This window comes from Coregonus lavaretus (assembly GCF_964263955.1).
Source record: "Coregonus lavaretus genome assembly, contig: HAP1_SCAFFOLD_1122, whole genome shotgun sequence".
Taxonomy (NCBI): domain Eukaryota; kingdom Metazoa; phylum Chordata; class Actinopteri; order Salmoniformes; family Salmonidae; genus Coregonus; species Coregonus lavaretus.
This window is the reverse complement of record NW_028160143.1, coordinates 39,226-61,746: the sequence shown is the minus strand read 5'-3', so window position 1 is coordinate 61,746 and position 22,521 is coordinate 39,226. Positions and strand designations below refer to the sequence as shown.

Below are 22,521 nucleotides of genomic sequence, written 5' to 3'. Positions count from 1 at the left end.
TCCCTAGCTGTGTGTTGCCGCTTTCCATGTCTGTTGTCTGTAACTTGTGAGGTGTGGAAACACTTTGTTGCTTTTATGAATTTTGTCTTGCTGCTTTTTGTTCTATGTTGCTCTGTCTGTATGCTACGTCTTGCTTGTCCTATGTTGCTATGTCTGTATGCTATGTCTTGTTCTATGTTGTTATTGTCTATATTGTAATTGTTTTTAATAACCTGCCCAGGGACTGCGGTTGAAAATTAGCCGGCTGGCTAAAACCGGCACTTTTACTGAAACGTTGATTAATGTGCACTGTCCCTGTAAAAATAAACTTAAACTCAAACTCAAACTCAAACGCCTAGCGAACAGTTTTTTAAATTATATGAGAAAAAAATATTCTACTTTATTTGGAACAACAAGCCAGACAAAATTAAACGTGCCTATTTATATAATGAATATGAATTCGGAGGACAGAAATGATTAAATATTAAAGCATTAGACCTATCACTAAAAGCTTCAGTCATACAAAAGTTATACTTAAATCCGAACAGGTTCTCTAGCAAATTAGTAAGACTGTCTCACCCAATGTTCAAGAATGGCCTTTTTCCCTTTATTCAGATTACAACCTCTCACTTTCAGTTATTTGAAAAGGAAATCATCTCCCAAATATCACTATTTCTAAAACAAGTCATAGAAAGTTGGTTGCAATTTCAATTTAATCTTCCAGAAACGACAGAATAAATATTGTGGTTAAACTCAAATATACTAATAAAAATGTTTTTCAAACATGTTTAAAAAGGTATAATCTTCGTAAATTATATCATAGGTAGGACTGGTGGAGTTATGTCGCACATGCAGCTAACAAAAACATATGGAAATGTCTGCTCTATCCAAAATTACAACCAAATAATTGCAGCATTACCGCAAAAATGGAAGACGAAAGTGGAAGGGGGAAAAAGTAAGGAACTTGTCTGTCGGCCCTGCATTAGAGAACATAATTGGTTAAAGAAAATTGTGATAAATAAAAAAAGTATACCAGTTTCATTTAAGGACCAAAGGATTGACAGCCGTCCCATATAGATTGCAAAATAATTGGGAAGAGATTTTTGACGTACCGATTCCATGGCATAGTGTTTATGAACTGATACGCAAAACGACGCCGGATTCAATAACTTTAAATTATTATACAAAATTCTTGCTACCAACAGAATGTTATTTATATAGGGGATACACTCTTTCCAGCTCTGCAGATTTTGCTGCGAAGAGACAGAATCATTAGATCATTTGTTTTGGTACTGTCCATTTGTAGCTTGTTTTTTGTCACAGGTCCAGGATTGGCTGAAGGATTGCAATATTAACCTGGAGCTAACCCTGCAGATAGCACTACTGGGTGATCTGAAAAGTCATAGTCAATCGATCAATAATATAATAATACTTTTAGCAAAAATGTTTATTTTCAATTTACAATCTGTAGAAACAATGAGAATAGAAGGGTTCAGAACTTTTGTGAAACATCACAGTACAGTTGATAATATATATGGCAAATATAAATCCTATATGGATGGTGTTAAGAGATAGATGGGAGGTGTTGAATGGAGCTGATGGATGGGACTAATAACAACTAACAGCAAGATAACTAATGTAAGCATACTGTGTCCATAATAAGTATATAGGTTGTAGGTTGGGAGCTTTTGTGAAAGAGCACAGTTAGAACAATATGGCATATAGAAGCAAACCGGATGGACATCATGAAAATTATCGGAGAGGTTGAGAGTAGAAGAAGTTCAGGAGAAAAAACAAACAAAATAGACTTATTGTAAAATTGACTGTCCATAAAATGTATATAGTACATATAAGCTGGAAGTAGAGGCCTAAGCGTTGTTGTTCACTAGTTTACTCCAATTAGGGAAGGGGTGGTGGGGTTGGAAAGTAATAAAGGGAAATATATTTTTTTAAAGGATATGTATAGACTGTTACTCTAGTCTGGACAGATCACAGTTACAGTAGAGGTCCAGTGAGAACACTATAGCCTCATTAGATCACTGTTGCAGTTTTAACCGTTTTAACAAAGTCACTCATCTCTGTGAATCATCTGTGGATTTCCCATTTGATGTGCCTGTAAGTGATTCACAAGACCCATGTCTTTTGATCCGGCCCCTATAATGTATGCTCACAGGAAGCCATCAGATGACCACAAGAGTGAGTTACAAGGTGGAAGCCAACAGGATTGGAGCCGGAATAGCCGTCCAAAAACGTTGGAATGGAAGCCAATAGGATCCGGAATGGCGAACCACAGGATTCATCTAAACCTCCACCACAATAGACCATCACCTTAGGATGTGCAGTAGGGATCAGATAATGACACATTCCATGTGTGTCTGCTGCATTTCACAGTGACTAAACATCTAATGGCACCTAATGGCATTTTAAGAGAAGTGTCCGGACCGGAGGCTTGTTTAGTGAGTTAGGAGAATTCCTGGATCCACATAACTAGAATGGCGGATAGCTGCAGTGAGCTGACTGCCATGTGGAGATGTGTTATGGTGTGTGTGTGTCATATATAATCATATATGCCATTTAGCAGACGCTTTTATCCAAAGCGACTAACAGTCATGCATGCATATACCATCCTGGCGTTGTAAGTGCCATGCTCTACCAACTGAGCTACAGTGGACCTTTGTTTACTAGTGAGTGTGTGTGTCCGGTGTGTGTGATGGCAATGCACATGACTTTACTGTTTACTAGAGCAGGGCAGAGTGACTCAACAGTTCTCTGAGACACTTGACAGACACACTCCCCTTACAGCAGCTGTCACACAAAGCACACTACAGGGTTTAATAGGGACATAACATGATATGGGACTTCCTTTGGAGGGTATTCTATTCTGTAAACACAAATAAAAGGATTCTCTTTCTGTTTTCCTGGCTGAAGGAAAATGTTAAGTTCCAACATTACCAAGGATCTCCGGCCTGCCTGGGCTCTCCCGTCTACCTGCCGCTGGCCAACATCTTGACAGAGAAACCCACTGAAAGGCACGCACGGACACACGCACAGACACGCACGCACGGACACACGCACAGACACGCACGCACAGACACGCACGCACGGACACACGCACGGACACACGCACAGACACGCACGCACGGACACACGCACAGACACGCACGCACAGACACGCACGCACAGACACACGCACAGACACACGCACAGACACACGCACAGACACACGCACAGACACACGCACAGACACACGCACAGACACGCGTACAGACACACGCACAGACACACGCATGCACAGACACACGCATGCACAGACACACGCACAGACACGCATGCACAGACACACGCACAGACACACGCACAGACACGCATGCACAGACACGCATGCAGACACGCATGCACAGACACACGCACAGACACACGCACAGACACACGCACAGACACACGCACAGACACACGCACAGACACACGCACAGACACACGCACAGACACGCATGCACAGACACACGCACAGACACGCATGCACACACACATGCACAGACACACATGCACAGACACACATGCACAGACACACGCACAGACACACGCACAGACACGCATGCACAGACACACATGCACAGACACACGCACAGACACACACGCACAGACACACGCACAGACACACACGCACAGACACACGCACAGACACACGCACACAGAGAGAGAGAAAGGCTCCCATGGCAGGACCTGAACCCTAGAGCCCAGCGCTACACTGCCAAGACCTCTGCCTTCATTACATTCCTAAGTCTTTAATTGTATGGAAAGATGACAAAGCCAGTTTCCACTTGTTCCAAGGCCGGCGGTGTGCGTTTGTGATTGTATTTATCTAGCTGAGTTTGGTTTGGTCCAGGCCTGATGCATTTTCCTACCACTGTTGTTTTTTCCTCACATGAATAGAGAGTTGTGTTATTTATCTGCCATGCTCGGTTCGAAGTTAGAAGCAGCCACTGGCTGGGCTGGGACTTGGACCGAGCCACAAAGCCACCAAACCACAGAGCACCAGAGGGGAGTTTCCACTGTTGGGGACAACTCAGGACTCAGAGACTGAGGCCTGCTTGACCAAAACTGACCAGCACCATGGTGCCAGGGTTCTGTGACTTCCGTCTAGTGGTAGTGCAACCTGCAGACTACACATTGTCTATAGAAATGGGGGTTGGATCCCTGGGTCTCTAGTAGTAGAGATGGACAGGGCCTACCTCATGGAGGGGAATGGAGTCTGGTGACAACGATGTTTCAGCAGCCTTAGTAACAGACCCAGATTACCCCATGTTTTAAATGTAGACGTGTGTGTTTATGTCTGTGTGTTGGCTATGCTATGTCAATAGAGACTGTGCACATGCTCTGTAAGTGCCATTGATCTTGTGTATTTGTATATAGAGTTGTGCCTGGGAAAACTGTCTAAAGTATGTGTTTAACTACTGTGTGCACAGTGTTTACAATGTGTTGCTCCATACTCATAGTACTGATGTGAAAATGGCTGTTTTTGATGGGTGCATTTACTGTGTGCTGGTTACTGTGTGTACGATGTGCCTGTGTCTCCATGCGCGTGTGTGTGTGTGTGTGTGTGTGTGTGTACACTATGACGGCGGTAGAATTAAGTGTGTGTGAGTGAGTGTGTGCCTGCTCTGTGTCGTTGTCTCTCACAAGGAGAGCGGGAGCAGCAGGCCCGGCCTATTATTAACCCAGAATGCCGTGCTCACGGCGAGAGGCAGCTGTGGCCCAAGCAGGAGAGCAAACAAAAGACGCAGGCACGCCGTGTCACACACACAGCCTCCGCTAGCGCCCCCACCCCCACCCCCACCCGTCTGCACTGTGTGTGTATGTATGTGTGTGTATGTGTTGTCTGTGCAAACACAGGGCCAGAGTCAGCTGATTAATTAGATAAACACGCGGGTCGGCACCACAAGTGGTTCAGTCTGTCACCATGACGGCCGTAATCACCCTCACAGGAGGGTTCACTCACGCTCACAGAAGACAGGGAGGGAGAGAGCAAGGAGGCACATACCTACAGCACGCTATACACACTACTGTACAGTTACTGTACCTGTTAATAGTGCACTCACATTAACACTGTTCAGGAAGACTGGAAATATATGGACACTAAACCAAATATAAACAACTGTCCCTACCAATAAAGAAGCAGAGGTCCTGTACACAGCAGTTTCCTTTCAGGTGCTAGTTCTAGCAGAAAAACGGCCTCCTCCTGCCTCTTACTGCTAAATGCATATTCTTAGATAGAAACTTGTTTATTAGAGATGAGAATTCGGCTAGGAGGAGTTTATGAGAAGTGGGGATGCATTTTTGGGTGCATACTGCCAGTTGGGTGGGATTCTCAACTCGTCTGTCCATCTGTCAGTAAGTCTGTGCCACTCCTGACCCCACACACACAGAGTAGACCTACTGCACACACACACACACACACTACTGCATGGCCCATACGCTGGCATACGTCACCAAGGCCATCTGTTAGATCACCACAGCAGTTTAAACAGTGACGTGGTGGTACACACACAGAGTTTATGCAGGCGATACTACAGTGATACTCAGGGGCGCAACTTTGGTTTTAGAAGTGGGTGGGACATAATATATATATATACAGTGGGGAGAACAAGTATTTGATACACTGCCGATTTTGCAGGTGTTCCTACTTACAAAGCATGTAGAGGTCTGTAATTTTTATCATAGATACACTTCAACTGTGAAAGACGGAATCTAAAACAAAAATCCAGAAAATCACATTGTATGATTTTTAAGTAATTAATTTGCATTTTATTGCATGACAAAAGTATTTGATACATCAGAAAAGCAGAACTTAATATTTGGTACAGAAACCTTTGTTTGCAATTACAGAGATCATACGTTTCCTGTAGGTCTTGACCAGGTTTGCACACACTGCAGCAGGGATTTTGGCCCACTCCTCCATACAGACCTTCTCCAGATCCTTCAGGTTTCGGGGCTGTCGCTGGGCAATACGGACTTTCAGCTCCCTCCAAATATTTTCTATTGGGTTCAGGTCTGGAGACTGGCTAGGCCACTCCAGGACCTTGAGATGCTTCTTACGGAGCCACTCCTTAGTTGCCCTGGCTGTGTGTTTCGGGTCGTTGTCATGCTGGAAGACCCAGCCACGACCCATCTTCAATGCTCTTACTGAGGGAAGGAGGTTGTTGGCCAAGATCTCGCGATACATGGCACCATCCATCCTCCCCTCAATACGGTGCAGTCGTCCTGTCCCCATTGCAGAAAAGCATCCCCAAGAATGATCTTTCCACCTCCATGCTTCACGGTTGGGATGGTGTTCTTGGGGTTGTACTCATCCTTCTTCTTCCTCCAAACACGGCGAGTGGAGTTTAGACTAAAAAAGCTATATTTTTGTCTCATCAGACCACATGACCTTCTCCCATTCCTCCTCTGGATCATCCAGATGGTCATTAGCAAACTTCAGACGGGCCTGGACATGCGCTGGCTTGAGCAGGGGGACCTTGCGTGCGCTGCAGGATTTTAATCCATGACGGCGTAGTGTGTTACTAATGGTTTTCTTTGAGACTGTGGTCCCAGCTCTCTTCAGGTCATTGACCAGGTCCTGCCGTGTAGTTCTGGGCTGATCCCTCACCTTCCTCATGTTCATTGATGCCCCACGATGTGAGATCTTGCATGGAGCCCTCAAACCGAGGGTGATTGACCGTCATCTTGAACTTCTTCCATTTTCTAATAATTGCGCCAACAGTTGTTGCCTTCTCACCAAGCTGCTTGCCTATTGTCCTGTAGCCCATCCCAGCCTTGTGCAGGTCTACAATTTTATCCCTGATGTCCTTACATCTGATGGTCTTTTAAACAGGTAACGAGTTCAAACAGGTGCAGTTAATACAGGTAATGAGTGGAGAACAGGAGGGCTTCTTAAAGAAAAACTAACAGGTCTGTGAGAGCCGGAATTCTTACTGGTTGGTAGGTGATCAAATACTTATGTCATGCAATAAAATCCGAATAAATTACTTAAAAATCATACAATGTGATTTTCTGGATTTTTGTTTTAGATTCCGTCTCTCACAGTTGAAGTGTACCTATGATAAAAATGACAGACCTCTACATGCTTTGTAAGTAGGAAAACCTGCAAAATCGGCAGTGTATCAAATACTTGTTCTCCCCACTGTGTGTGTGTGTGTATATATATATATATATATATATATATATATATATATATATATATATATATATATACACATACATACATACAGGTTATATACATACAGGTTACAAACAGGATAATGGGCCGTTAGGTTTAGAATAAGGGTTAGGGTAAGGGTTAAGGTAAGAGTTAAGGTTAGGGTAATGGTTAAGGTTACGGTTAGAGCTAGGGTTAGTAGATAGTTAGTTGAAATGTTACTGATAGTCAGTAGAGCAACTACAGATGGACTATCCAAATAAAGTGTTACCGAAAATACTTTAAAATACTTCCAATAGAAGTAGTTAATTCAGGCCACATTATTTGAAAATAGTCAAATACACAGAAAAAAGGTATTTAAATAACAAATACTCAAATACACATGAACCCTGGTCTGCTCTGTGGTATATTTCATGTGCTGCTCTGACCGCCTAAAAACTCAGCCGTTCCTTTGCTGCACTGTGCTGCTCAGTCATTCACTGCTTCATGATGTCCTACAGCGCCAGTGTGCGCGCGTGTGTTTTGTGTGTGTGTGCGCGTGTGTGTTTTGTGTGTGTGTGTGTGTGTGTGTGTGGATGCCCTACAGAGCCTGCATGGCACATAAGCTATTTCTAGGCCTCATTCAGACAGGGAGTTACTAATCCCAGGGTGAACCATGTCAGTCTTTTCAGTCAATAACTTTTCTCACACTTCTTCTTCTTCCACTGGTGTGGAATTAACATCCCATCATCATGCTTAGGGTCGTGTATAAAAATGCTGGGCAGGCCCAGTTGCCCCATTATTTTGGCTACCATGGCTAGAATAGATCTCAGTGAGTTTGGGGGGTGAATGTTGGGGCACGTTTAGCAGGAGCTTCAGTGACGAAGACTGCTCAACTTGCTGATGTTTCACGATATGCCATGGCTATCTCAGTCACCAGATCTCAACCTAATTGAACACTTATGAGAGATTCTGGAGCGGCGCCTGAGACAGGGTTTTCCACCACCATCAATAAAACACCAAATGATGAAATTTCTCATGTAAGAATGGTGTCGCATCCCTCCAATAGAGTTCCAGACACGTGTAGAATATATGCCAAGGTGCATTGAAGCTGTTCTGGCTCGTGGTGGCCCAACGCCCTACGTATTAAGACACTTAATGTTGGGGTTTCCTTTATTTTGGCAGTTACCTGTAGCTACACCGTCTGAGGGAAACTGACTGAGGCAGCCAGACCTTTACTTTAACAATGTGTGTGTGTGTGTGAGTGTGAGAGAGAGAGAGAAATAGAGAGCGAATAATTAAGGATATACTGATTATGATTATGCGTGCGTACACACAACTGTGCGACTAAGTCTGAGTGTATGAGTGTGTGTATGAATACACATGCAGTGTATTATGCAGCTGGTGAACTTTTGTCTGATGGCCTTTCATACATGACTTATTGATAATGGGCCGTGTTAATTAGCCTGGCCCTTGCTAGCACACAATACAGCACTTGCTGATGCATACACACACACACACACACACTTTATGTCGCAGTCTCTTCAGGCTGTTTATTAACTATGGGCCATTTGACTGCTGTTGATTTGAATATGTGACTGACCGGGACCAGGGTTCAGAGAAGCAGAAGTGGCTGTGCGTGGCAGATTAGAAACTAAATGAGAAATGGTGGTTTCTCTGACGGTTTGTGCTGAGTTAGGATTTGTAGTGTTCTTGAGGTGAAGAGGCACTCAATTACGAATTTTAATGAGTTAGACTCATCATTCTCAAGTCAGTTTGTTATACCACCGTAAATAGAGGTACATTAGTCCTCTTCAGCATCCAAATTAAGAATGGAAAGGACCCACACACCCGCATACACACACAGTAATTGCAGCAGCATAACGACGCGGCTGTGGTCTCTGTGGTATAAAACTATTTTCCTAGTATTCCCACTGTTGCAACATCCAGTCAGTACAAATGAGCTGAACCCAAAGTGTAATGAATCTCCTTACTGGTGTGTGTGTGTCAGATGGGGATGAGCTATTTGTGATGAGGCCTTTAGTGTGAAGAGTCATTAGTCTATTGTGCTGCTATGATGTCCAATCCTCCTGTACTCAGTCAGGACCATTCAATAACAACCCTACTGTGTACAAAACCCAACTGCCGGTTTAAGTGATGTATGTATGAAATACAATCACTATAATGAGACATAATTTCACCCAGGAGAATTCAGCAACTGGTGGAAAGTATCTTTTTACACAGTGTTATAAAACAGAAGCTTTTTTGTATAACACGTGTTAGCTGGATGCTATGCAACAATGTAATGTAATGGAACTTTTTTTAAATCCTAAAAGGCTATTAAAATAATGGAAATTTAAGGGCTTTTAAATTCCCCCTAATCAAGAGAGAATGAGATATAGAGAGAGTACAGACACATGGAGAGATGGAGAGGGTGACATAGACATAGCCGTGTCTTACCGTCGTCCAGTGTGATGTCCTGCAGGCCGATGGATCTGAAGGTGGGCTCGCTCTCCTCCGGCTCCTGCTTGATGTTCATGCTCTCCCCCTCCGTAGGGAAGGGGCCCTGCTGGGGGGCCAGAGGGTGCTGCTGCACGAGGGGCCCCGGTCCCCCTGGGGACAGGCTGGACATGACAGGGCTGCTGGCCTGGGGACTGTGTGCTGGGTGGCCCAGAGGGCTGCCGGTGGGGGAGGGGGAGGTGGGTGACTGGTAGGGCAGGGAGTGGAGCTGGGGGGAGGATGGCCCGGAGTGGGGCGAGGGCACAATGTGGGCTGGAGGGGCACTGGAGGTAGTGGGACAGGAGGCAGACCTCTGGCTGGTGGGGTGGTAGCCCCCCATAGCTCTCTGCAGCTGGGGGGAGGGCTGCATTGGATGGTTAGGGTGGGTGGGTGAGGGCTGGCCCATGGGGTGGTTGGGGTGGGTGGGCGAGGGCACCTGGCTGGGGTTGGGGGAACAGTGGTAGCCCATGGAGAGCAGGTGAGGAGCAGAGTGGGAGGAGTGGGTCATGGGCTGGCTGTGGGGGGCAGTGGGGATGGGGCTGTGGGGGCTGGAGGCCTGCTGGGCGGAGGTGGATGGGGAGGAGTGGTACACCATACCCAGCCCCATGGGGTGAGAGGCCCCGGGGTCAGACTGCTGCTGGTGGTAAGGCATCCTCTCATAGCCCTGCGGAGCCCCAGTGTTCATGTTCATAGGCAGGCTGGACTGGCCGTTGTAGGGCAGGTTGTGATTTAGGTTGCTTACGTGGCCGGGATGGCTGTGACTCTGCTGCATAGGATGGTGTTGGTAGGAGGGCCTGTTGGGAGGAGCTGGGCCCGGATGGAACGTCATGTGGCAGTCAGCAGGCATGTGGAGGCCTCTGCCCTGGAGGTGAGGCAGGTGCTGGAAGGAGGGGGAGCCCATGAGGGGGCAGGCAGGCTGCAGAGTATGGAGGCTGGGGCCGGGGCCCGCAGCCAGGCCCCGGGGAGAGCTGGACAGAAGGCCGTCCGGCGGGTGGCCCTGCTCAGGGGAAGGCAGCTGGGTGTGGGTATTGCGGACCAGGCTGGCAGCATGGGCCAGGGGCATGGACATACCGGGCATGGGGGGCACAGCAGGGGGCCCTTCCATCTCTTCTCTGTTATGCTCCTGCTTCACCAGGACTGGAGACAGTAAGAGAGAGGGCGAGAGAGAGAGCGAGTGAGAGAGAGAGCGAGAGAGAGAGAGAGAGCGAGCGAGAGGGAGTGCGGTAGACAGAGAGAGAGAGACACTCAGTATGGGAAACCAAAGAAGGCAGTACTCATTCGTTGTTTTACCACATTCTGGAACACCACAAATAGCCGAATCTCAGGATTAACTTCCCAATCAACATCCACCGTGTCAAAGCATTGTGGTTCACCCAAGTTCACCAGAATGTATGTGTTAACTAGATTAGAAATCTTTACTTAATTGGAACACCTTTATAACAGCACATAGCACACAGCAAAACTATGCTGTGTACCAATCAGTAACCTATTTCCCAATCTGGTGCTTGTGACAGGCAGGGTTTTATTTTGACCCAGCTCTGAATCAGAGAGAGGGAGCATATGTTGCTAGGTTTGGGTGCCATCATGTTGTCTGCAGTATGGGGAGAAGCAGAATGCCCTCCAGCCATGCTGAAACCAGGAGGAGGACAAACCAGTTCACAGCCCCTAGTACCCATACTACCTCCCATGGCCCTCCATCTGACAGGAATGTTACTGAGAGAACACAGCCAGGAAGACTTGTTTCTGAGGGGGAGGGGACTGAGATACTGTGGTAGAATGGGTTAAAGGGTGCTTTTTTACATGTTTTTGTTTTGGAGGAAAGGCACTGTGATATTGTAGAGACAGAAGGGTCTTCCTCTGGATTATGCTGACTGCATCTATTCATACTTAGCCAACCCTAATGACTAAGTTTTTCTTGTGTTGACCACTTGACCTGACCAGGAACAACTCAGAACCCTACTCATTCTAGTCATGACATCCTCCTTAAGAGATCTCATAAGTTAACTGATGTTCTTTTCTCACAGTTCATCCCTAAACCGGGCCAGCCAGGGCCCCTGCTACCCACGCACACTAGGTAGCACAGTGTGATAGGTGGGCCGGTGATGCCACAATTAAGCGTGCGGTGTCCGTGGTAACAATAGTGGCATCTACACTGACAGAGCAGGCTTCCTGTGCTGTGCTCTAATTGGCTGTCCTGGTAGGGTAGCGTGGAAAACAGGAAGCACTTGATGAGTGGGCGACGCGCTGCAAACGGAGAGTGGGTGGAGGGACACACATACATTTAAACGTACGCACACACACACTCCTGTGGTACATGTCAGAAATTGCTTACTTGTCATTATATTCCACCAACGCAGTTTTCGTTTTGACTAATGTTGGTTTGACGTTATTGTTGGAAAACAATAACAATATCAAGTAACTACGCAGCGATTTGACTTAATCAGAAACATTAGGAAACTGCATAATCCACATGTCAAAAACACTCATTTTCAGCCTTGATGCAGAGATTTTATTTTAGGCAAACAACACCATTTGAAATTCCCACAATTCCTGTGTGCAGTAAAATGTTCCTGGAGAGCAGAGGGATTTGCATACTAAAACGTCAATGCAAATTCACATCAGAAACAGTCAGCAATAGAGTTGAATGGTGCTTTACATGAACGGTTGGCAGGTGCACATGTAACTGGAACTGCTAGTGGAGGTGCCCCTTCTTTAACCACAGCTATGCAAACTGGGAGGGAAAGTTCAAAGCTCTCCAAAACAACAGGAGCCTCGGCAGTGTGTGTGTGTGTGTTGCTGCTTTCCATGGCTGATTCTGCTTTCTGTCAATCACCCTGAGAGGCCAACAGAGGAGTGAGAAGCAACTGGAGGTTTAAACGTGACTGCACATGATTGTGTTCCAGTAAGTCTTTAGAACACTGCCACACATGACAAAATTGCTATATCATATAAATGTGGTTCATGAGATGTTAGCTTAACACCAAGTGTTGCCAGATCTAGTAATCTGTACAGTGTGACCGTGTTTAAGATGGGTTGGAACACAACCACCAGTGATTCTAAATACTTGCAATTCAAGCACTATGATTTGTGTAGAATGTAGATCCTCCTACCTGACAGGTAAGTGAAGCGTTGTGATTGGCTCCTTTTCCGTTTCCCGTTGCACACGTAGAACTGCACCTGAACAGCCGAGGTCACGGTCTTACTGTGGTAGGGAGGGACCTCAACCACGATGTTCGACTGGGAGAAGGAACCAACACAGTCAACGTTTCCACTTTTCACAGACATTCACATTAGGTCAGGATACTTTAGTAATAATTAATTCATAATGTTACATAAATCTAACAGCTGTAAAAATATTGCCTTTATATGACAGCTAAGCTACAGAGACGTGTAGAAAGCATATGTTCTACTTACTCCTTGACTTTTCTCCCGGATGATTTTCGCCTCCACTTCCCACTGTGGTCTTCCATCTAAAAGAGAAAAAAAGAGGGAGAAGACATGATAGATGAGTAGAACACATTGTAGGACTCCATTGTGACAGACAGCAAGATCACAGCATTCCCACTCCAGTCTGGGCCTGGCGAGAGACAATGCATTCGGCTCTTTGTCTGCTTTTCAAATAATGTGTGAATTAATAGCAGAATGGCACCCATAGGGATTCAGCATAGAGTCAACCCCCCTCCTCCTCATCCTGCTACTCCTCCACAAAACAGATGGAGTCAACAGACAAATGTGACACAAAGGACTCCATCAAATCCTCCCCTAATTGAATTGCCAGCTTTTGGACTAATTCCTATATCAATGTGAATCTGGGAGGAAGTGAATTATAGTATCTGTCAAATAGTTTATAAAACCAAGACCATCAAATCTAAAGATAATACAGTAATGTTGAGTTGAAAAAAGCTGAATAAGTCAGGTAGCTAAATGCACGTAACATGCAATACACTCCGGCCACACAACCTAATTATGAGGAAGATCTATGATCATTGCATTATTTTTCAGACCCATCTTTAAGTCTTGTGTAATATTTTGGAAGTTATCTTTTGGGGTACTGTCTATTTTCCTAATGATCATCATGTCAGTGTATGACTCTCTCTGCCCCAGCAGACATGGCTTAATATGAACCACAGAAAATCTTCGGAAAGCAGAGGGATTTCAATTGGTTCTGGCTGGGGGACCTGAAACATCTCAATGATGTCATCTTTATGGACACAGAAACCCTGTGGAGAGTATTTTTACAGCTATTAAAAAGTAATCAAAGTCTAAATATCCTGCTGATTGTCTTGCCTGGTTAACATTATGGAGAGAAGAGTGGAATAACTGTCTATTTATTTAAAAACCCCTCCCTCCGTCGGTTGGTCCACCACGTGCTGGGCTGCGTTGTGCTGCCAGAGTTCTGGCTGGCTTAGGAAAGGAAACATCCCCTTATTTTCCAGTTTTCCTACTACAGATCTAATGATCTGGCCAGACATCTTAGGCATCCAGCCATTCAGAAAAGCAGTTGAGAGAATTATAACGGGCTGCTGGGCTGGTGCTGCGGTTCAGGAGAAGTCACGATCATCACAACTACTATATAAATAGATATTTTCAGCTACTACTGCACAACTACTGCTGTCACTTACAGTAGTAAGTAGCTACACCTTTTTTTAAATGGCATGATGCCACACTAACTTGCAATTGCAAATGGGGCTGTTTCATGCTGTTCACAATATGGGCCTGATTACATCTGACTGCACCTGTGTTACTTCTCCACTTAACCAAAGGGCTTCCCCAAAACCGATCTGCCCTAATGCCTGCTGAAAGACTCCCCATCTATACAATGGGATCTTATAGCTGTACTGTAGTTATAGGCTAAGTCCTCTACATCTACAGTATTCTGCTTTTCTTTCCAAAGGCTTCCCCTTCTAATGGCCATCTATAGTAGATGGCCCTACTCTGATCTCCTCTTAACTGATAACATACTACTTTAGTTAGGAAGGCTTAGAAATGCCCCTGATCTCATCCTAACAGAGGCAGATGACAGTCTTTGTCCCAGTAATCCTGTGGTGCATTAGACTCTTCCATAGAGCTCAGTGGAGGTTCCACCGTCCCACAGAAGGAAACAGAACAGGTTTATGACATAAACCACTCTAGGCTATTGTATCTCTATTGGGAGGTTCCCTCTCTTTTGGTGTAAGGGCTCTAGCTACTCCTCTAGCCATCTGAGTCAGACAGCTTTCTGGTAATGACTGAATAATGACCTTGGGTGCCTTAGCTCTGTCTGACTTCAGCATACAGCACACTGAGTGTATTTCTGCAGCACATGTTGACATTCAATAGGCAGGAGAGAGGAGGTAGAGGGCCCCACATGTACTGCCACCGTCCTCCGCCCAGCACAAAACAAGCTCCAACAGGAACCTCATATCGCACCCCCCACCTGAAAACACACATCCATCCACCCCTCTCTCCGAGAGAAAACATGTTCTATATGCTCCCCTCTCAGAGAGCTAAAAACACACGTCCATGTGTTATGATATCTACCAAAACAACGAGGGCTAAGCTAGTCAGACAGCTATAATAACTATAGCTTTTAGACCTTTTGTATAGAAGAAAGGAAAAACACTGATGCCTGGTGTGTTAAATGCAATTTCAATTCAACCACTGTTTTTTTTTTACGTCATTCTCCACTCCCCTTGTGTAAACTTCTGCGCTCATCAAGGCCCTACATTAGAGTCAGTCAGTCAGTCAGTCGAGTCAGTCAGCCAGTCGAGTCAGTCAGCCAGTAGAGTCAGTCAGCCAGTAGAGTCAGTCAGTATAGTCAGTAGAGTCAGTCAGTCAGTATAGTCAGTAGAGTCAGTCAGTCAGTATAGTCAGTAGAGTCAGTCAGTCAGTAGAGTCAGTAGAGTCAGTCAGTCAGTAGAATCAGTAGAGTCAGTCAGTATAGTCAGTAGAGTCAGTCAGTCAGTAGAGTCAGTCAGCCAGTAGAATCAGTAGAGTCAGTCAGCCAGTAGAGTCAGACAGCCAGTAGAATCAGTAGAGTCAGTCAGTATAGTCAGTAGAGTCAAGTAGAATCAGTAGAGTCAGTCAGTCAGTATAGTCAGTAGAGTCAGACAGCCAGTAGAATCAGTAGAGTCAGTCAGTCAGTATAGTCAGTAGAGTCAGCCAGTCAGTAGAGTCAGTCAGCCAGTAGAGTCAGTCAGTCAGTATAGTCAGACAGCCAGTAGAATCAGTAGTCAGTCAGTATAGTCAAGTAGAATCAGTAGAGTCAGTCAGTCAGTATAGTCAGTAGAGTCAGACAGCCAGTAGAATCAGTAGAGTCAGTCAGTCAGTCAGTATAGTCAGTAGAGTCAGTCAGTCAGTATAGTCAGTCAGGCAGTAGAATCAGTAGAGTCAGTCAGTCAGTACAGTCAGTAGAGTCAGTCAGCCAGTAGAGTCAGTTAGCCAGTAGAATCAGAAGAGTCAGTCATTCAGTATAGTCAGTAGAGTCAGCCAGCCAGTAGAATCAGTAGAGTCAGTCAGTCAGTAGAGTCACTCAACCAGTAGAGTCAGTCAGTCAGTAGAGTCAGTCAGCCAGTAGTCAGTCAGGCAGTAGAGTCAGTCCAACTAGGGACCCTTTTTCTCTGTTTGATGAGGTTCACTCTGGTCAAATAATATGTTTTTTCCCTCAGAATAATAATGCATTTTTCATATTCCCCTTCCTCTGAGCCATACTTCCCTCCCTCCCTCCCTCCGAGCAGGTAATAAAGTGATAGAAGTCAGCATGAAGCCATTGGATATTATCCTGTTTCATCTGGACAGATGGAAAGGCCCTTTCTGCTTTTCCTAGCATTAAGAGGTGATGAGCGAGCGAGCCAAAGACCAGACCTCACACTGACAGACCTGCTGTAGCTAGCCTGCCTGCATCCTCATGGCTAACTTCCCCTTCCTCACCTCAACTACCTCTCCCCCTCCTCCCCTATCCTCACTGCAGTGCAGTCAAGTCCATTGACCTAACTAACAGTCAACCAACTCACTAAAATACCTCCATTACTGCTTGTAATAAAAACAATATGGTAATTTAGCAAACTTTTCTATTCAAAGTGACTTTTATCATCTTTAAAAATGGGAATATAACAAGTCAAGAAGAGAGTCCAGTAAAGAGGCCAGTAGAGATTCCATAAACAGTAATGTAGTACTTCTTATGAACTGGTGCCTGGAGCTAGGGATCCCTGTTACCGAACCCTCCCCTCCTCTTATGTGCATTTAGCAGCGGCGCTTCCACTGCATTTATTTTTATATATGCCCCAGGAAGACCCCACCCTACCCCCCCCGCAGGAAGACCCCACCCTACCCCCCCGCAGGAAGACCCAGCTCCCGCTAGACCCCATCCCCCCCAACTCTGCCACCATTGCTGAAAAGAATCCTAGGGGAAACACTGACTATGCATTAACTAACTAACCACAATAAACCTGTATTTTACGCTCAACGTGATTCCACTGTTGTACTCTGTTTATGGAAGGAGGAGGTGGAAAACTCTGTCATTTCTACTCTCTTCCTCTCCTGTCTTTATTCCATCCCTCCATCCGCTCCCTCCAATCAGGCATGGTCTGCAATAAGCGGCTGGATTAGCCGTGATGAGGGACAATTTATACAAACCAGATCATTCATTATCTCTCTCTTTCAACCTCAAAACACACACACATCATGTTTGCGGGGCCCAAGTTTCCTCCACTCCACTCCTAGGTTAAACTCTCCACTCCTAGGGTAAAGGTTTCCACTCCTAGGGTAAAGGTTTCCACTCAATTTCTCAAAATAATGTATCTTAGTCAGTAAGTAACAGCACCCTTGACTCTCCTCCGTGTTTGAACTTGATTCAGTTTGGCCTCTTTCACAAAGCTACATGGGCAGGCAGGGACTGGTTCACAGAATGCGGTCACCCTTTCACAGTTTCCATCCTGGAACCCGCCCATCCTTGTGTTTTATTATTGAGAGAGTTAGAGGAGGGAGAGAGGCTAAACAGTGGGTTGTTATAAGTTAAGTTCAACCCAAGCGATTAGTGAAGAGGTCCAGTATGAGTAGAAGGACCGACCACACTCAGAGAGACTCTCTCTTCTTAAGTTACAACACTGAACAGGGCAGGGCTACATATTAACACTGATAAGGACTAGAGACTGAAGAGCCAGGTGTAAGCAGTAGATTGTACTGTGTGGGTGTGTGATGACCTGTGTTTCAGTCAGTAGCAGCAGCCAGATACGCTACCTATCTATCTCTTGGGACGGACAGATACAATCAGAAAAGAGATAGAGATCCGTTATTAGTGGCTCTTGCTCTTGAGCTATGTGTGTATTGTAACACATAACTCAGTAGTAACATTCCATGGATGACAGAAAAAGAGAGGTGCTTTAAATAGTAGAGCAGTGCTAGTGGGCGGGATAGCAGCATGGTGTGGAACGCTCCCCAGGGCTGTAGGAGGCATGTGACTGTTCTTTTCCCAGGTGTTTCTATCTAGTTGGGTCTGACTCTTCCTCCGCTGTCAGTAAATCAGCTATTGGAACCTGTTTGAACTCTAAGTTGCAAGAGGTGATTGGTGATGGTGACGTTCTATCCAGAGCATGTTGAGAAGGGTCCTTCCTTACACTCCCGTTGTTCTCTACCCAACAATGGTTACGTTAACATGGAGCTACAGTACCCAAATCAACACAGATCTTGGGTCAACTCACTGGATCCAAACTACAGAGTATTTGCTACTGTGGATATTCTTTGAGCTGTTTAATTTGGATTAACTAAACAGTATTATATATCTGATATAAGACCATTGTGGCAAGAGGACAATTTAAAAAATAATCTGTCCTGATCCTTTGGACTGTTCGACAATGTGAATTGAGTCAGCTTGTGGGTCAGCAATATTTATCTTTACTTATTTTACCATGGAGACCAACGTCTCTTTTACAAGGGAGCCCTCCATACTGTATACACAATATACTAAATAAAGTAAAATACAATATAATACAAATAATCAAGAAAAACTATCACAATCCTCAGCAAGGATGTCCCCAAGGACTTCCCCCGTGTGTGAGACGCTGTGTGTACAAATCTCTTACCAGGGCCCTTCTCCAGGAATATGACCTTTGATTCGGGGAAGAAGTTGGATCCTGTGATGACTATCTCCTCTCCCCCGCTGACCAGAGAGCTGGTCAGACTGGCCTTCTCTACCTGGGGAAGCTCCTGGGCCGAACGCTGGGCTGGGAGGAAAGAGGAGAGCAGAGGAGAGGGGTTTACATAGGCAGCAATGTACATATGAGAAAGATAGAAAGAGACAGAGAAAAAGAGAGATGAGTGAGTGAGAGAGAAAAGGGCTGTGTGTGTGTGTGTATGTGTGTGTGTGCGCATCTGAACAGGATCTGGACACTCACAACACTCTACGGGGATGGATGCAGCCTGTAGAGAGAGAACCTTCCCATTGGTCTGGGGGATGTGAACACGAAACACCACTCGCACACGCGTGTTCTTCCGCCCAATATCCGTCTCCCCCTTCCGCAGCTCAATGTCCGAGTTCCGCAGCTTCAGGATGCCAGCACAGTCAATACTGCAAGAGAGATAGGGAGGGGAGCTAAGCAACACACCCCCGATTGGGTATCAATTAAGAAATTAATTAGGCTGAATGGAAGGCTGAATGAATGCCATAATAAACCTTTGCCATCATATTGTGAAAATAATATACATCTGAGTCAAATTACAAAGTGCAAATGCAGTAAATATGATTTATTAATGCTACAGCTATGAGGGGAAACATCAAATCTAAGACAAAACAGCTCGGAATTCAGATTATAAAGGAAAAACCAGAGCCTTCGAAATAAAAGCCTAAATATATACTGTGGTCAATGTAAATCCATAAATATGGAAATAAAGTGTATTAGAAGCATATTCTGCTTGGTAGGAAATTCTCATTTTCCTGCTGAACTTAACCCTCCTGTTGGTTTGAATTAAGACTAATAAAATCCCTAGCGTGTGTATGTATGTATGTATGTATGTATGTGTGTATGTGTGTGTGTGTGTGTGTGTGTGTGTGTGTGTGTGTGTGTATGTCTGGATATTACGATCCTGCATGAACTGTTATTTTTACACTCTCAGGGTCTTCCTCTGAGTAATGTCATCCTTGAGCGACCATGACACCCACCTGGCGGACATATTGTTTTCGGGAAGCAGAGGAATTTCGAGAACTTTGGTGCTGGAGATGATGATCTCCTGGCTGGCAGTGGCCACCGTTTTCCCAGTAATCCGATGCATCTGGTAGAAGGCGTGAGGTCTGAGGTAGCGGTCGTCTGCCGTGCCGATGAACATCTGTAGGTTGACAGGCTTCTCGTTGTAGCCCATCAGCTGAGACAAGACAGAGATATGGAGGGAAGGGGGGGGGGGGGGGGGGGTAAATAATTAAAACAAAGACATGAGTATGTAGATAGAGTCCATATGAGCATCGCACTTCCAGGACAATCTGCACATTTCCTTTGCTTCCCAATGCCCACTTTTCTCTTTTCTGGAGCGAGTCTAGCCTAAATGTCAGCTTGAAACGTTCAAGTGAAAACCCCAGTAAGTCAGACATTTCTGGCAGGATCTCTGGAGATTCATCTGGATCTATCTGCTTGGCCTCCAACCAGGTCAACACACACACACACACACACGTTCTCCTCCTCTAACTAAATACCCTTATCATTTCCCCCATCTACTCTCTGTCTTAATAGGGATCCCAACCTGCATGTGCACAATTACCTCCAAAATCCCTTCTGCAGAGGAACCACCATCTCCGACCTTAGTCCAGTTCCTAGACAAACCCCCAACAGGTCGTAGCTACCCAAAAAGACCAAGCCAAAAAACGAGGAGACACGTTTTCAAAACACGAGAGAGAAAGGAGAAAAAATTATAATCTTGAAAGACATACTTTGGTGCACCACAGTACCAGAAAAAATGTGCCTACAACTTTACTGAATGGAGTGCAAGCTTGGAAAAACAAGTCACCACTGATATGATCTTCAACTCATTCTGTGTGGTCTATCGTGCACCTTTTAAAGCAACTTTTATTGGTGAAGCTGCGGTTTTGGGTTCTAGACTAAACCTGTCAGTGAAATTGCCAACCAACGCCCATGACCCTGATCCAGCTGTGATGCCAGTGCCAGCTTGGCCTGAGCCCTGGGCAGCCGCTCTCCTCCTTGGCTCTTTCAGGAACCAAAATGCCACCAGCCTGCCATGCAGGTGAGAGGCCCTCTCCTCCATCCTCTCCTCAGAGGGACAGAGAAAACACCGGCCACACAATCCCACTACTGTTAGGAATGTTGTGCTTGGCAGGGGCCGTGCCGGCAGGATGGTACCCCCTCCACCACCACTTCCACCCACCACCTCCCCCCGACACACCTCCCCGACCCAGCCAACCCCTGGCCCCACTGCAGCTGGAGGGTGAACCCTGCTCCCCACCCTGCATCACACACACACACACACACACACACACACACCGGCATTACCGTTTGGGAAAAGAGAGAAAAAGGTCAGGTGTAGAAGGAGGGAAGGAGAAAAAGAGAGAAAAGAAAGGAGAGGGGGGTTTGAGGGTGGGAGTTGTCATTATGCGGTTGGTTCCCAGAGCAACAGCAGCCAAAACAGTGAAATTATGGTCTGGATGGAAACAAGTGTACCTGAGAAACACCAACCACTAAAAATCACATGCAGCTTGGTTTCAAAATATTTACTTTCTCTGAAACCAATTATTGGACTTCCTTTTCCTTTCCAGCTCCAACTGAAAGCTGCACTGTGGTGGTGTGTACCCGCTTAGGGGGGAGAGATCCTACCAGACACTCCATTGGTTTTTATTTAATTTTCAGACTATTTTCTCTCTGACTAAAACACATAGATGGGATCCAGCGGGGTCAGAATAGAGGTATGGGGGCCTGTTGGGGTCAGACAGAGCCAGTGGAAACGATGTGTTGTGTTTAGAGGTCTGGGAGAGAAGACGAGTCCCCTGGGTATCAGGGTGGTAAAGACCTCTACTACCATAACACTGAAGACAGGAGCAGGGTTCTAATTAGCTTAAAGCCTCAGTGTTCTGGACAGGGGTAGGGAGGTGAGGTAGCCGAGACACAACGTCTGCAAGACGATGCTGGTCAGGGGCCTTGTTTACGCAGTGAACACTAACCCACCCCCTCTCCCTGACCTCTAACCTCTGTGTGTGTACGTATATGTGTGTGTGTGTGTGTGTGTGTGTGTGTGTGTGTGTGTGTGTGTGAGAGAGAAGGGGGCAGGGTTTAGGATGACCTGGCTCCTCATAGGCCTAGTTACAGGTTACAACACCCGGCTGGTCTGGTCTGGCTGGTTAATTCATCTTCAGGGTGGCTGGCAAAAAAAATAAAAATAAAAATAAAACAAGCCCAGCAGCTGCCCACTGCAGCCCTGCCTGGCTCAACTCAACCAGGTTAGGTCACTCTCCTCTCTGCTTTGCAGCTCCACCTATTTATACAGGCAGGCACATCTAGGAAAGCACCAGCAACACATGGAGACCTTTACACAGAGTATGGGTGATTACACCTGTTCTGTTTCATTTGGACTTCATTCTTGATTCTTAATCTTTCAACACACGGCAAACACCTTACAGCTGAGCAGTAGGCCTGCTTCCAATTTCAATTCAAGGTTGATGTGGTACTGGACAATTTGTCTCAGTTAGAATTTCCAGTTCCACAATGTATTGTTCATGCTGAAGTACTGGGTGCTTACTAATCAAATCCACCCACTGCTTTAATGAACAAAAACCAAAGTGTGTTGATCTGTTATTGCATGCATTAGAACAATGGCACATGGCCTTTAAGTAAAGAGCACATAGCAGAGGGCCACACACAGGCTTCGGTTAGAACTTAAAGGGACAGGAAAAGCCC

At 45.7% G+C, this 22,521-nt stretch overlaps 1 protein-coding gene across 2 annotated transcripts in view; it reads right to left on the bottom strand.

The window, feature by feature from the left end:
- The window catches only part of LOC311122086 (nuclear factor of activated T-cells, cytoplasmic 3-like), a 45,306-nt gene that overhangs the window by 6,828 nt on the left and 15,957 nt on the right, over nt 1-22,521 (bottom strand). The window contains exons 3-8 of one of the 2 annotated variants that reach the window (XM_084196498.1): nt 19,788-19,987; nt 19,024-19,220; nt 18,712-18,852; nt 13,067-13,122; nt 12,763-12,889; nt 9,614-10,789 (exon numbers count right to left, since the gene is read on the bottom strand). In XM_084196498.1, the coding sequence (XP_084052624.1) occupies nt 9,614-10,789; nt 12,763-12,889; nt 13,067-13,122; nt 18,712-18,852; nt 19,024-19,220; nt 19,788-19,987 (1,897 nt within the window). The remainder of the gene's footprint in view (nt 1-9,613; nt 10,790-12,762; nt 12,890-13,066; nt 13,123-18,711; nt 18,853-19,023; nt 19,221-19,787; nt 19,988-22,521) is intronic. The other variant, XM_084196499.1, reaches the window with a different exon arrangement.